This window comes from Pyxicephalus adspersus, chromosome 2, assembly GCF_032062135.1.
Source record: "Pyxicephalus adspersus chromosome 2, UCB_Pads_2.0, whole genome shotgun sequence".
NCBI classification, from domain to species: Eukaryota; Metazoa; Chordata; class Amphibia; order Anura; family Pyxicephalidae; genus Pyxicephalus; species Pyxicephalus adspersus.
This window is the reverse complement of record NC_092859.1, coordinates 140,289,027-140,302,966: the sequence shown is the minus strand read 5'-3', so window position 1 is coordinate 140,302,966 and position 13,940 is coordinate 140,289,027. Positions and strand designations below refer to the sequence as shown.

General features: G+C 36.0%; 1 protein-coding gene across 1 annotated transcript in view; it reads left to right on the top strand.

Annotated features, from left to right (window-relative positions):
* SYNM (synemin) overlaps positions 1 to 13,052 on the top strand; it is a 32,565-nt gene extending 19,513 nt beyond the window's left edge. The window contains exons 3-4 of the mRNA XM_072402668.1: positions 1,546 to 1,619; positions 2,488 to 13,052. Coding sequence (XP_072258769.1) covers positions 1,546 to 1,619; positions 2,488 to 7,382 — 4,969 coding nt within the window. The 3' untranslated portion in view covers positions 7,383 to 13,052. The remainder of the gene's footprint in view (positions 1 to 1,545; positions 1,620 to 2,487) is intronic.
* Positions 13,053 to 13,940: the final 888 nt, after the last annotated feature.

The window sequence follows — 13,940 nt, the reverse complement described above, 5'->3', positions numbered from 1 at the left end:
TAAACCTGTAATGGGTTACTTCAAAATATTTTGCTATTTGTTAGCAAAAGTTTTTAATCCTGGACCTGGTCCATTCCAGGTTTGCTGGATCACCCAGCTTCACTGATGAAAATGTATCCTCTTCAGCCTTAGAAAGCTTTAATTAAAATAGGCCCTATGTATACATATTAGCATTTAGCTGCTTTGAAATATCTCAGCTTATCCACTTTCCAGGACTGATTAATCTACTGATTAATCTATCTACATATGCACAGGAGTAGGTGAAGGACCTCCCAGTAAGTTATGGATTGTTTAATTTGTATATAAGGCTATGGACTCTCTCCATGTGACAGCTCTGGAAACAAGAATGGACACATGGGATAAGACAGATGCTCCTCATGCTCTTCAGTAACCAAACATTCGAAGTATATTGTTTGGTCCTTGCAGCAAAAAGAAGCAAAGGGTACATATATGCTGCTGATGTTTGTGACCCAACTAAAAAATAGCACTGAGGATCCCTCTCTTCTACAATCCCCTATTTTGCCATGACTTAAGGGAATATAGCACCACTTAAGCTAAAAGCCAGTCTCATTTACTACTAATTCATCACAGTGTCTAATTGTACCCCAGACCCAGATTCATTGTGACTGATTTACTCCAGTAGCTTAGGCTGTTTACTTAGCAAAGTGAACTAGCAAAAGCTCTTCTTAGTGAATGTGGTAAAATGTAATTGTGAAAAGAATATCAAAATATCAAATCACGTGCAAGGAAATGTATGATTGGATGGCTAAAGTTAGCTGAGCATCACTTGATTTACAAAGTTAAAGAGTATTGATACTTTACTTTACATAATTGATATATATGTGTGTGTGTGTTTTTTTTATTTATATACAGAAATGTATTTGTTTAAAAAAAAACCATAAGGTTGGTTTTACAGGGCAAGAGCTGTGTTCTGCTGGGTGCATACACAGAATATTGGGGCACAAATTGCATAAATTGCTGTTACTGAATTCTGTAAACAAAATGTCTTTGTTTTTTTTCTTTACCACTTTGAGAAAGCTGTGTACAATATTCCTTACAAATGTGCAGCATACATTCTTTTAGTAAATCAACCTCATTGCCAAAAAATATCGGTCTCTGTGTTGTGGTATGTGGCACAGGAACATAGTAGAGTAGACTATACTATATCAGTACTGGCTATCTAGCTGCCTAGGTTTAGTGACCTAATTTAGTGACAAATTATCCTAAACTGCAAGATTGCCAGTGATATATTACTTTTATTTTTATTAATATTAATTAATAGGATTTATATAGCGCCAAGATATTACGCAGCACTGTGCATTAAATAGGGCTTGCAAATGACAGACAGATACAGACAGTGACACAGGAGGAGGAGAGGATCCTGCCCCCAAGAGTTTACAATCTATATCATCCCTAATCTGGGAAAAGGTTAATAAATCACAGATTTTTCACAGGATTGATTTCATTATCATTGTTATACTTTGACATTATTTGTTTTCCAGCATTCTAAATGCACTAAACTGTTCTTTGGCATTGTGTTTGCAGAGCATTGCTGGAAGCAGAAAGCAAAAAGGGTGACATAATCATCACAGAACACATTATCAGAGACAGACCAGCAGGTGAGGAACATTTTATGGATTCAATATGTTTGAATTTGATGATTTTTCCCGGATGTTTGATTTTTTTTTATATATATATATATATATATATATATATATACCATTCACTTATATTTTTCCTAAAAATCTTTAGGTAGAAATCTTACAGGAACAAAATAAAAAAAAAAATAGTTCAAGTAAAGTTTGAAAACTTAGTGGATTGGTCATCAGAATGAAACAAATTTTAAAAATTATGGGTCGGGATAAATATTTTCCTAAATTAACCATGCTACACTTTCCCTTATCAAGAGAATTGTAATCAGTAAAATAAAATGAAAATATACTCATTTTATTATGATTTTTATTAAACAGTATTTACATAGCGCCAGTATATTACCCAACACTGTACATTAAATAGGGGTGGCAAATGACAGACAGTGAAACGGGAAGAGAGGACTCTGCCCAGAAGAGCTTACAATCTAGGAGGTGGGAGAAGTAGCACACAATAGGAAGGAGGATATAGAATGGTGGGTAAGTAATGAGGGTTTTAACAGGCAAGTTTGAAAAGATGGATTTTGAGTGTTCTTTTAAATTGTTGTTACTTGACATAAATCACTGATCACAATTGGAAAACTTCCAAAACATATTAGAAGACATAATAAAACTGGAAAATAAAATAAAAAAACCTAACATATCACAATGATAGGGATATTAGATTGGGAGCTCATCTAAGGGACAATTGGTTACATGTCTATTGGCTATGGACACTAACTGTGTTATACCTATATACATACAAGATAATAGTAATTGTAAATGTTTGCTCTTTCAAAGCAAAAGTGAAAATTAAATTAAAGTTAGTCCTGTACTAACGATTGTTTATTCCATCCAGGGTATGTGACATCAACATTGGAGGAGACCACAAGAATTTCTAACAGAGGACGAGATAAATTTGAATATCCAATTTCTAAAAGCAAAGATGAGATACGATGGAAAGCACAGACAGCTGATGCAGGCAGAATCTTTACTCGGACTGTACCACAAACACAGATTTCGTCAAGATACACCAATTTAGGAAACACAAGCAGTTCATATGGCTCAAATATTTATGAAACCACATCTCATGAGAGATTTGGTAGGTGGGATTCCCACCTACCAAAATACGACTATTCCCATAAGTCAGAAGCCACACCGGCTGCAGTGTATCAAACAGTACAACCAAAATCTGTATCATCGTCCACACATTCAACAATATTTAGCCAAACAAGTCAACAAGAGCAAGAAAAAGATCAAAAGCCAGTAGCTCGCCCAAGAACTCATTCCAAAGAGTCTCGAAGAGGTCGGGTTGACAATAAGGTAGAACACAAGCAACAAGAATCTGATTCTCAAAAAACCCTTGCAACTGAAGTTGTTAAAGACAGTAAGCCACAATTACAATCTGTAAAAGAAGCAAAGCATGTTGTTGAGGGTGATGTAAAAATTACCACAAATGAAAACAGAAAAAATTATGACGAAACAGTAAGTGTAACAGAAACTGTGCAGAAAGAGACGATTCATGAGCCTAAAACACAAGAGCTGCCTGTCAAAAAAGAAAGAAAGAAAAGAGAACAAGCCAAAAAAAGAAAAGAAGAGCAGGAGAATGTTGCTATAGATGATATGAATGTGACAGGGGGTTCAAGAGTAGAAGTACATGAAACCACCCAGGTAAAGAAAACAACTGTCCATGGTGATAAAACAAATGACCAACCAATAGTCTATGAAATACCAATAAAATTTGAAGAAAGAAAACAAAAAGACATTGAAGACCACAGTACTCATCAAAAGGAGGTTGGAGAATATGGTAAAACTAATTTTAGATATGAAGAGAAAAAGACATTGGTTGATGATTATCTGAAACAGCTAGGACAGTCTTCTGCCTTTGATTTAAATGAGACTAATATCTCATTGGGAGAAAATAATCAGAGCAGCAGATATATTAAAACTTTTGTTCTTGGAGAAAAGTCGGAAGATAAGCAAGTTGTGATGGAAATACCAATACAACTTGAAGAGAACAGAAAAGAAACTGAATCAAAAAAGGAAAATGCTGAGGAAAGTGGAGTTTTAGAAAATGTAAATAAAATGAATGTCAGTAAAGAAGAAAGTCTTGGATTTGATGATAAGGATGAAATACATAAAATTGATACCAATGAGTTTAGCACAGCAAAAGAATTGTCAAGCATTTCATCAGAAACCATTGAGAAGAAAGCCTTAGTAACTGATATCCTTAAAAAACTTGGTCATCCTTCTGACTTGGATGATGCTAATGTTACCTATGTAGAACAAAAACAAAAATGCACTGATGGATCTGTGAAAACAGAGATAGTTGTGGAGTCTAAAATGGAAGAAGAAATAGATTTGTTTGATGAACCCGACCTAACTGATTTGTGGAACTCAACATCCACATCAATATCTCAGAAGAGTGAGGCAGCTAGTATTCCTCAGGAAGATATTCAGAGCAGAAAAATTAAGAAAACTATCTTGGAAGACATTTCAGGAGCAGAAGCAGAAGAATGGATAGGAAATGTCATTCACACTGGACTAAAAGGATCTCCTGGAAAGTCTGTTAATGTTGAGATAGTTGAGGAAACCTTTGGTACTTTTGTATGTGAGAAAGGGGATTACTCAACACCGTTCCATGTAGAAGAAGCAGAGGATAACTATGATAAAGAAGAATCTGTAAATACTGAAGAAATGGCTGCTTCTTTTACAAAAGATCAAATCCCTGACGACATTCAATCAACTAAAAGTCCAGCACAAGTTGAAGAAATACCAGAAGGTGAACATGTTGATATAGAAACTGATTACTTAGTCTTTATTCCAGACGATAGTCCATACCTAGAAGAAGAGGAAGAGGAGACTATACGGGGACAAATTCACACAGAGGAAGAGTCCCATGTTAAATTTTCTTGGCAGGATGAATTTTTACAGGGCTCTCAAGGCCGTAAAAGTTTGAGTGAGATGTTAAAACAAGCTACAGCCACTGAACAAAGCTCAGGGAACTACAAGACCACCACAGATTACAGTGACACATTAGACAAAGAAGAACTAAAAGAAGCATCTCATGTGGACACTATTGTGATTGAGAAAACAAACATCTATGAGTCTTCGGTGGATAGAGAGGATGAACTGCAAAACCAACAGCAAACAGAAGAGTCACATTTTGAAACTTTTAGCACTGAGAAAGCAACTACTTATGGGTCTTCAGTGGATAGTAGTGATAGCTTTGACCTTAAAAATCATGAAGGACAATTACATGTAAAAACTATCCGGATTGAGAAGGAAGAGAACATTGGGTCCCTAACAGACAACAGTGAAAGACTGGACTCTAAGGAACCCAAAGGAGAGTCCAATGTTGAAACTGTTGTCATTGAAAAACAGATTAAAGCATCTCCTGAAATACAGTCATCAATAATTAGTCTTCTTTCTAAAGATATCAATGATCCCCAGCAAAAACTAAAAGGGGCATTAGATTGTCTGCAAGGAAACCTTCCTGAGGAACTAGTTAAAGAGCTGTCAGCACTTGCAGAGGAAGATCAAACACAAACCAGCAGTTTGGCAGTGGATATTAAAAAGTTTGGGCAAACAGACAAAAGTGGCATTGTGACTATTTTGGCAGAAATCAATGTTTCGAAAACTTTGGACCCAGATAATTTAGGTGATTTCGATCTAAATAAAATTATTGAAAGTGAAGAGAGAACCATACACAAATCACAGGCAATGTCCCATGAAGATGTAATACCTGAACTTCAAAAAGAAGTGAACACTGCTTTATTTGAAAACAAAACTAATATAAGTAAAGATAATTCTGTTACAGTGAGAATGAATAACAAAGAAGAAAGTTACATATCGGAAGAAAACGTTGTGAATATTCCAACAACTACAAGTGTACATTTTAGTCCCACAAGAGAAGTTCCTTTTGAACAAATCTCTACAGATGTTAGCAAATTCATAAAACATTTAGACCTTGATACCCATGGTCAGATGTTTCAGGAGGAGTCTGCAAGTGTTCAGAGTTCAGCTGCTAGCTTTTCTCCAACAGAAGCAAACAGATCTGAGCATCATATTAAACTTACAGCCAAGGAACCACTGTTCAATAAACAAATTATCTTTGAGGGCCCTATCTCTGAAACCCTTAAGCTGGATATTTTAAAAGACACAGAGGAAACATCAGAACAAAACAGATCTATAAGACACATAAAAATAAGTCCAACAGAAAATGTTTCCACAAAACAAATTATCTTTGAGGGCCCAATCTCTGAAACCCTTAAGCTGGATATTGTAAAAAACACAGAAGAAACATCAGAACAAAACAGATCTATAAGACACGTAAAAATAAGTCCAACAGAAAATGTTTCTACCAAGCAAATTATTTTTGAAGGCCCCATCTCTGAAACACTAAAACTGGACATTGTAAAGGACACAGAAGAAACATTAGAACAAAACAGAACTATAAGACACATAAAAATAAGTCCAACAGAGAGTGTTCCTACAGAGCAAGTTATCTTTGAGGGCCCTATCTCTGAAACCCTAAAACTGGACATTGGAAAAAACACAGAAGAAGCATCAGAACAAAATAGATCTATCAGACACATAAAAATAAGTCCAACAGAAAGTGTTTCTACGGAGCAAATTATATTTCAGGGACCTCTATTCAAAACTGTAGGTACCACAGGAGAATTATCAGTTCAAGAAAAACATGTGGATCATGTTAATCAAGCAACTAAAAGCATGGTCTTTGAAAGATTCCAGGTTGGTAGTCAGGAAACCACAAGTCACAGCACAGTTTCACATTTTAAGGTGAACTCTGGTGAATCCTTCAGTAAACAAGTTATGTTTGAAGGCAGCATTCCCAAAATTCAGGACTTCAGCAGACCTAGCATACTAAAATTTGAAAATTTAGAGGATGAGACTAGACCAATTGAACATAGCTCTGCTGCTCAAAAAATTAATGTAGCAAAACAAGTTAAGTATCAAGGATTTGTTTCTGAACAACGTACAGGAGAAGATTACGGCAACATCGAAGAGCAAAATAAAAAGTCTAACGTCAACACTTCTGTCCACCACATAAAATTGAGTCCTAGTAAAGAGCAAATTGTTTTTGAAGGCCCTATCTCTGCAAAATTTCACATTGGTGCAGAAGACAAAGCATTTGTAGACGATACAAACAGATCCATTAGACACATTCGCCTTGGCTCTCCTGAAGCACAATTGTCAGAACATGTAACCTTTGAAGGACCAACTACAGAATCTTTTGAAACTTCTGATTTTTTTGTTTCGTCACCATCTGGAGATTCCACTGACAGTGAACGATCAATCAAGCATATCAAACTCGGTCCACAAGAAAAGTCATTCACTTTTCAAATGGACATAACCAAATTTGCCACAAAGCATTCAGAAGAAAGAGCAGGCGATGGTAGTGGAACAGTGATTACTTCCAGTCAGTTTGAAGGTCAGCCAGAATTTAGTCAGTCAAGCACTGAATTAATGGATGACACAGAGGTGGCAGAAAGTGGATATGGTGAGGAAGAAATTGCTGGCGTCTCTCAGTTTGCTTACGAAATCCAGCCCAACAGCCAGAACATCACTAAAACTTCAGAGCTCGAAAAAACTATTCAAGTACAAAGTATAATGAATCGGAGTAATATGATCTCTGGCGAGAAAAAAGTGGCCATTGTTTTTCTTGATGAAGAAGAGGAAGAAGAAGAAGAAGAGGAAGAAGATCAAGATTACCTACGGCGCTCATTCTGAGATCCTTTACTAAGTGTATATGTATAAAAAGTTTCTGCCTATTGTGATGGCACAGCTATGCAAGACATGGGCCAAGAATGTTTAAACATCTGTGTAATTTAGGAATTGTCATAATGCACAATTAAGAATTTAATATATGCATATAGACTTCTGCACAAATCTTGCACCAATCTACACTTAAGGGCTGATATTACAAAAGAAATCTATAACTGATCAAGGTTAGATTGTTAACCATCCAGCAACAGAAAAGAACCCATCTTTTTCCTGCAACACCATGATATTTCTAGCCATTGCAAATACTCATTTTATCAAGATAGTATACAATTTTAATATACTTTAAAATACTTATTTGCTTAAGTACATCTTGCAGTTACATACGGTGGAAACAGAAGCTTTCTATGGACCAAACCAATTCCACGCATTATAAAATCTTTTGCTTCACTAGTAGCAAACCTTCCTAAAGTAATAAAACGCTGTAATTTCTGTTGAACTAGTTGGCAGTGGTAACATTCTGCCTATGATTTAAGTGGTTTAGTCTACAGATTTGCCTTTTCTACTGTTGTGCTCAATAGATGTATTTAGCAAATTTACCCAGCTCATCCAGTTATATTTTCTCATTATGGTTCATATATTTCATTTTCATTTTATGCATTTCATTAGTGAACCAATTTAAAGGAACACCAGTACTGTGAGAAGTATGGAGATGTCATTGCTTACATCTCTTTGCTACATGTGTCTGTTCGTCTGATCTAATCACTTAACAATTCTGAACATATCAGGAATCATGACTTCACTTGCTAAAGTGTGTTCCAGGTAATAACATATACCCCTTACTACAGGTTGGCTTAAAGCCAAATAAGCAAAAATTAAACTGGTATTGATTTAATATTTTTATATCAGTTTGTAAATTCAATTTTAGAATTAGAGTTGCTCAATGATACCAATATTATTTACCAAAATCTTCAGCTCAGCCACTTATAATGATTTCTTGTACTGTGCACATTGTACATCTCAACATTCTAAAATTATTAACTTGAGATAGCTGTAAAACAATTCTGACCACCCAGATCACGGTCATTTTTGTCAAGTTGCTTTCTTTCCATTAAGCCTCACCCATTTACAATCTAGAAATAGTGATATGATGGGGTAAGTATGGAGATAGAGATCTTTATATATTTGATAGGCAAATTATTTCTAAAAGAACTTTATTAACACTCTTTCCATGTGTGTATTGTGCTTGCTGATCACATCATTTTTTTTAGTGGATTTATGTGTCCGCTACATTATCCTGTGTATCTGGATGCTGATTGCTTGTGCCAAATGCATTGCACACTTGTTGTTTTCTTCCTGTTCTGCAGTAATGTGTTCAGCTAGCTTTGATGAGTAATAGAGTCTAATTCAGTAAAAGAACAGCATAGGAATAAAATTATGTGAAAGTGTGGCTTAGCAGAAGAATGATATTGCCAAGTTTAGCTAGTGTGGACATTCAGATCAGATCATGAAATCAGTGTCAAAGGAAAGTGACAGGCCATTTTCCAAATGTAAGGCTACTGTTGGAAAAGTGTTTTGGGAGCATTGGGTTTTAACGCTGCGAACAGCAGGGCTCTGCAGGGACCCACCTGTAATTCCAATGTCACAGGAGGCATCTTTTATTTTACAAATGCTAATTGAATGGATCTGATGTGACAAAGTTTAGGAAAACTATGGTATAGTAGAATACTTTTTTAGGATTATGTTTTAGGATTTACTAGATGAGCTATTTTAAATCACATTTTTTTTTTTGTTGAAAAAGCACTGCTGCAATAAATGATAGCTTGCGTTCTCATTGAATACTACAATACTCCTTATTCATTTTTAGCAATGATTTTAGGTGCAGTAGTATGGATGATATTGTGTTACTGTACCAAATACAGGGCATGAGCATGCTTTATATATACAGACACCACCGTCAGTGATTCCTGATTTCACCGACACAGGCAGTAGATACCCTGCTGTGATCATGGCCTGTTCCAGTGTGATTAAGTGGTTTGTTTTGGAAGCAGTTCCTCCATCATTTATAAAGTTTTGCTTGTTTAGTCCATTTATTAAAAACACCTTAACCTTAATTTGTGTTTAGAAAACAAAATACAGAATTGGTCTGCAAATGTGATAGAAGTGCCTTGCTATTCTAGGGGTTGATCTTGAAAGCTCAATGTGCTCATTAATGCCAATATTGACCTAAATGATGGAATCAGAACTCTTTGGCCGGCTTGTTTCTGCTCGCACCACATACTTGTCAACTAGACCAATATCACATCACAGAACAAGTTGTAAGAAGTGGGTGAGAGGTAGAGCTACAATATCAGTCAACGTTACCATACAAGCATGTCAAATTATTTAGTTCCAGGGGTGTTTTGGAGCTTACGTATTGGGAAATTAAGTTTTGTCTTTGCATCAATTATCATGTTCGGTGGACGTTTTTAAATGCACTTTCCTGAGTATAGCTTTAAGGCGTGTTATTAACTTGCTTAAACCACACTGTGTACATTACTATAAATAAATGAGCCTGAGGAATGAAGGTATTGCTGCTGTAAGGTCGTAAAGAACACTAACAATGCAGATCCTACAGACAGCTTGTCTGTGACATTTAGGGTAAGGTCAGAAGACTGCCTGCTTAACATTAAATGTATGATAATCATCTTGGACCCTCAGACGTAAACAAGGCAATTCACATGGAAGCAGCTAGGAAAACGAATACACTAGTAGCTGCTAAAAAAATATATTAAATACATTTGTCATTTGCTTTTTAGTTTTTTACAATATACATGTTAAAATATGGCTCATATGTAAATAAATAAATAACCACATATAAACTACAAGCACTTTGATGAAGGATTATAAAATCTGGAGGACAAAAAAATGCAATGTAACTAGGTCTACTAAGGCCATATATTTCATTTTTTTGTGATATGAACTATAGTGTAAATTGCAGACAATAGTGGGAAGTATCATAGGATCCACACCTATCTGAAAGTAAAATCAGGTGTACCAAAATGTGAAAGTGGGGGATAGGTACAATTACAACTCTTAGGGTTGGTTATGTATTCGCCTGTGATGATTTTTATTGGGTTTTGTCCATACGCCTCCATGTGTTGTAGCCATTTGCATGAAGCTGCTGCATCTTGTACAGTGTCAGGATGTTTATCTCTGCCAGGGGATTAAAAGTGTTAAAGAATAAGCAAAGGAACCTGATCCATGAAACTGCAATGCCAAGTTGAAGCGAATGGACTTCACCAAACCGATATTAACCCATTTTATGGTTCTTTGCCACTTTATTATTAGGCAGTTAGTAGCATGGCCATGGATAGCAGTGCTAATTCCATTAGTTTAAATGAATCTATTTGTCACACAAATCTTTTACTTTTGCTTTGTGACATTCCAATTCTGATGTTTGGAACCTACTTGAGAAAAACATCTTTCATTTTAGTAAATGGGCTGGATCAGAATTGGACAAGCAAGGCTAGGGTATCCACAATACTGGAAACTCTGATTTCATAGTGTTTATATAGTGTGCGTTTGGTATAAGTGCACATGATTTACAAGAAGAGTTTTTGTTTGTGTTATTCCACAGATTTTAATGTGTGTTCAGAAAATGAATACACAAATGCACAGACTATACACTTTGTGTTTGTTCTGTTTTACCTTTGCTTATTGTGTTGATTTTAAAAGGCAAGACAATGAAGTAATGGAGGTTGTAAAGCAAAGTAATTACCTAATTCTTGTATTATTGTATGTGGTCTTAAAGAGAAACTGTAGCAATCAGTGTTTATACCTAAACTGTCACAAAATCCTGTTTGGTAAAATAAGCCACTTTTGTTATGTGTGGATCCTCCTTTCCTTCTGTACCTCACTGCACCCAGCTGGTAATAATAAAATTGGAAATATAAAATTGAATCAGCTTTTCTTGATCTTTTTAGCGTGGGGTAACCTTTGAAGTAACTTTCAGGTCTTCAGGGAAACCCCTGGTAAAATTCCCATATCCACAGATTACAGTGCATAAGCATCGTGGTCAGTTTGTAGAATGTTTCTCACATTGCTGGCCATTGGTAAGAATATCACCCTTGCATATAGATGGTGCCACTTAAACTTGGGTTTAAGAGGTACACATTGCAACCTCTAAAGCAGCGGTTGCCAACCGGTGGTCCGCAAGAAAATTTTGGTGCACCAGCCAGAGCCGCGGACCATGTCGCCTGTACGGATTGTAGGCTCAGAGTGGTGGGTTGTGTCTCTGGACACAGGCTCAGACCTGCGATAGGAGAGTGGGCAATTCTGGCCTAATGACGTCACTATGGGGGAAGTTTCTTCCCTTTTGAGTGACAAACGGCTGCCCGCGCATGCGGAGCCTGGAGCCCGAGAGTTTAGTGGTCTGAAAAGGTTGGTGACTACTGCTCTAGAGGACCCTAGTTAAGAGACCCTAAAATAGATGTAACTAGGTGTCCTTTGTTCCCCTACATATGATATGTGATGATATGTTAATCATTTCTCCCTCTATATATAGCAGGGATACTAGGATGCTGAAAGCTCTAAAACTAATTTAATCAAAAATAGGCCATAACATTAATGCCTAAAATATTCTGCTTTTCAGATTTACTGGAAAAAACTCTTTAAAAAGTCAACTCCAGCCACAAAGTTCAATTTTTATATTAGTTGTAGAATAAAAGTTTACTTCCCTAGGTTTCCCCTTCTTGCAATCCACAGCTCTAATTTTCTAAAGCATCATGTTTTTTGTATGTATCTTCTCTCTATTCACCAGGTATTCACAAAACCAAGGAGAAAAGGTGCATCGATGAATAAAAGCTCTGGCTTTGGGCAGATCTATATGCAATAAATATGCATGCACCTATATACAATAAGGACAAGCAAATGATCACTGATTTTCTTGGTGGGTTCTTCTATAAAAAAATGCATTGTCTACAGTGAAAAGAATTCATTTGATATGCATTGTCATGGAGTTGGAGGGTTTCTTTAGCTGCCTATAACTATATGCAGTTGTCTGCAGAATAACTGAAGATTTTCTCCATTAGGTACAATAGACAATAACAAACAATTTACAAGAGAACAAGAAAGACAAAGACTGTTTTGCTCTCATAAGCCAAGCTTGTCAGTAAAGGGCTCATCTTTGGTTTAGTTCCTGCAAATGTGAACCTGTGGTTCTGAAATACAATAGGAAACAGTCAGTTGGTAGTTTTACCTAAAGCAAACCTCTGATGGTTTTTATTTTCTAAATGGCAGTAAAGATTATTTTCTTTAGTGCTTTGGTTTACTGCACTTTTGCTTCACCATATTGAATATGCAGTGTGTTTTCCCTCTAGAAATGACACCAAATGGCAGCAGTTGTAATAAAGGCAGCCTAAAGTGACCGCCAAAGTGAAATTACACCATAAATGCTCACAATGTTTTTTGAATCAGATTCATATTTTATAGGAAAGGAATGCTTTATAGTGAAATGAGATTTATTTTTGTAATGTGAAAGGTTTTACAGCTTGTTGCATTTCATACTGAGTGATGTAATTTTATATACAATAAGTCAATTTAAGTGTTGCTAACATGCATTCGTTTTTCTGATATCTTTCTGTGACATCATATACTTGTTTGCACTTTTTGCCAGCATTAAAAGTTGATAAAAATGTTCGTTGTTCTTTTTCTCAATTTAAAATGGCACATTGTTGAGTAACAAAAGCAAAAATGGACAGTTACAGAATAAACATAGTGTAGCAAAAGGTTACCAAAAACTCGGTTGGGTCCAATCTGCAATCTCACCTCTTACTGCTTGGGAACTGTATAATAATCCTGTACTTAAAGAGACATTTTGAGTGTAGATCATTAAAAGGCTAACATGCATCAAAACAATATGAGCACGCCTCCAAACATACTACAACGGCTTTTCTCAAACTAACATTATGGGGAAACCCCCGAAAACCTTTCAGGTCTTAGGGAACCTAAGCTATAGTTATTATATGTACAGCTCACAGTACATTATCATACTTTTCAATGGAAAGAATGCATCTTACATTGCTGGTCATTAGGAAGAATGCCACTCCTAGTTAAACTGTCCAAGGAGGCACAAATTGCTCTAGAAACCCCCAGAAAACCTCTGGAGGAACCCCAAAATTCCAGAGAACCCTGATGGGGGAAACACTGTAAAATGCTGTATTGTGGACTTTAGGAACAAACGGGAAAAGCAGGATTATCACTACACCCACTAGAGCCATGGCACTTATTCAGAAAGTCAGTTAATTTAATAATTTATACAAAATATTTGGTGAAAATGTAATAATTTTGACCAAGGGCATCATCTTTAGCAAGGTTAGGGAAATGTCCTATAATCCTATTTTTTTTTAAATAAAACATTTAATTAAAAAAAATTCCACTTAACTATAGCTGACTGTAACGCAAGGGTAAATTGCAGGCAGTTATCATAGCATCCAAGCCTAAAGGGTGCATTTGGGGTTTATTTTACTATGCTCTAGATCAGTGGTCCGTGAGAAAACGTTGGTGGTCTGCAGGAAAATTACCTGA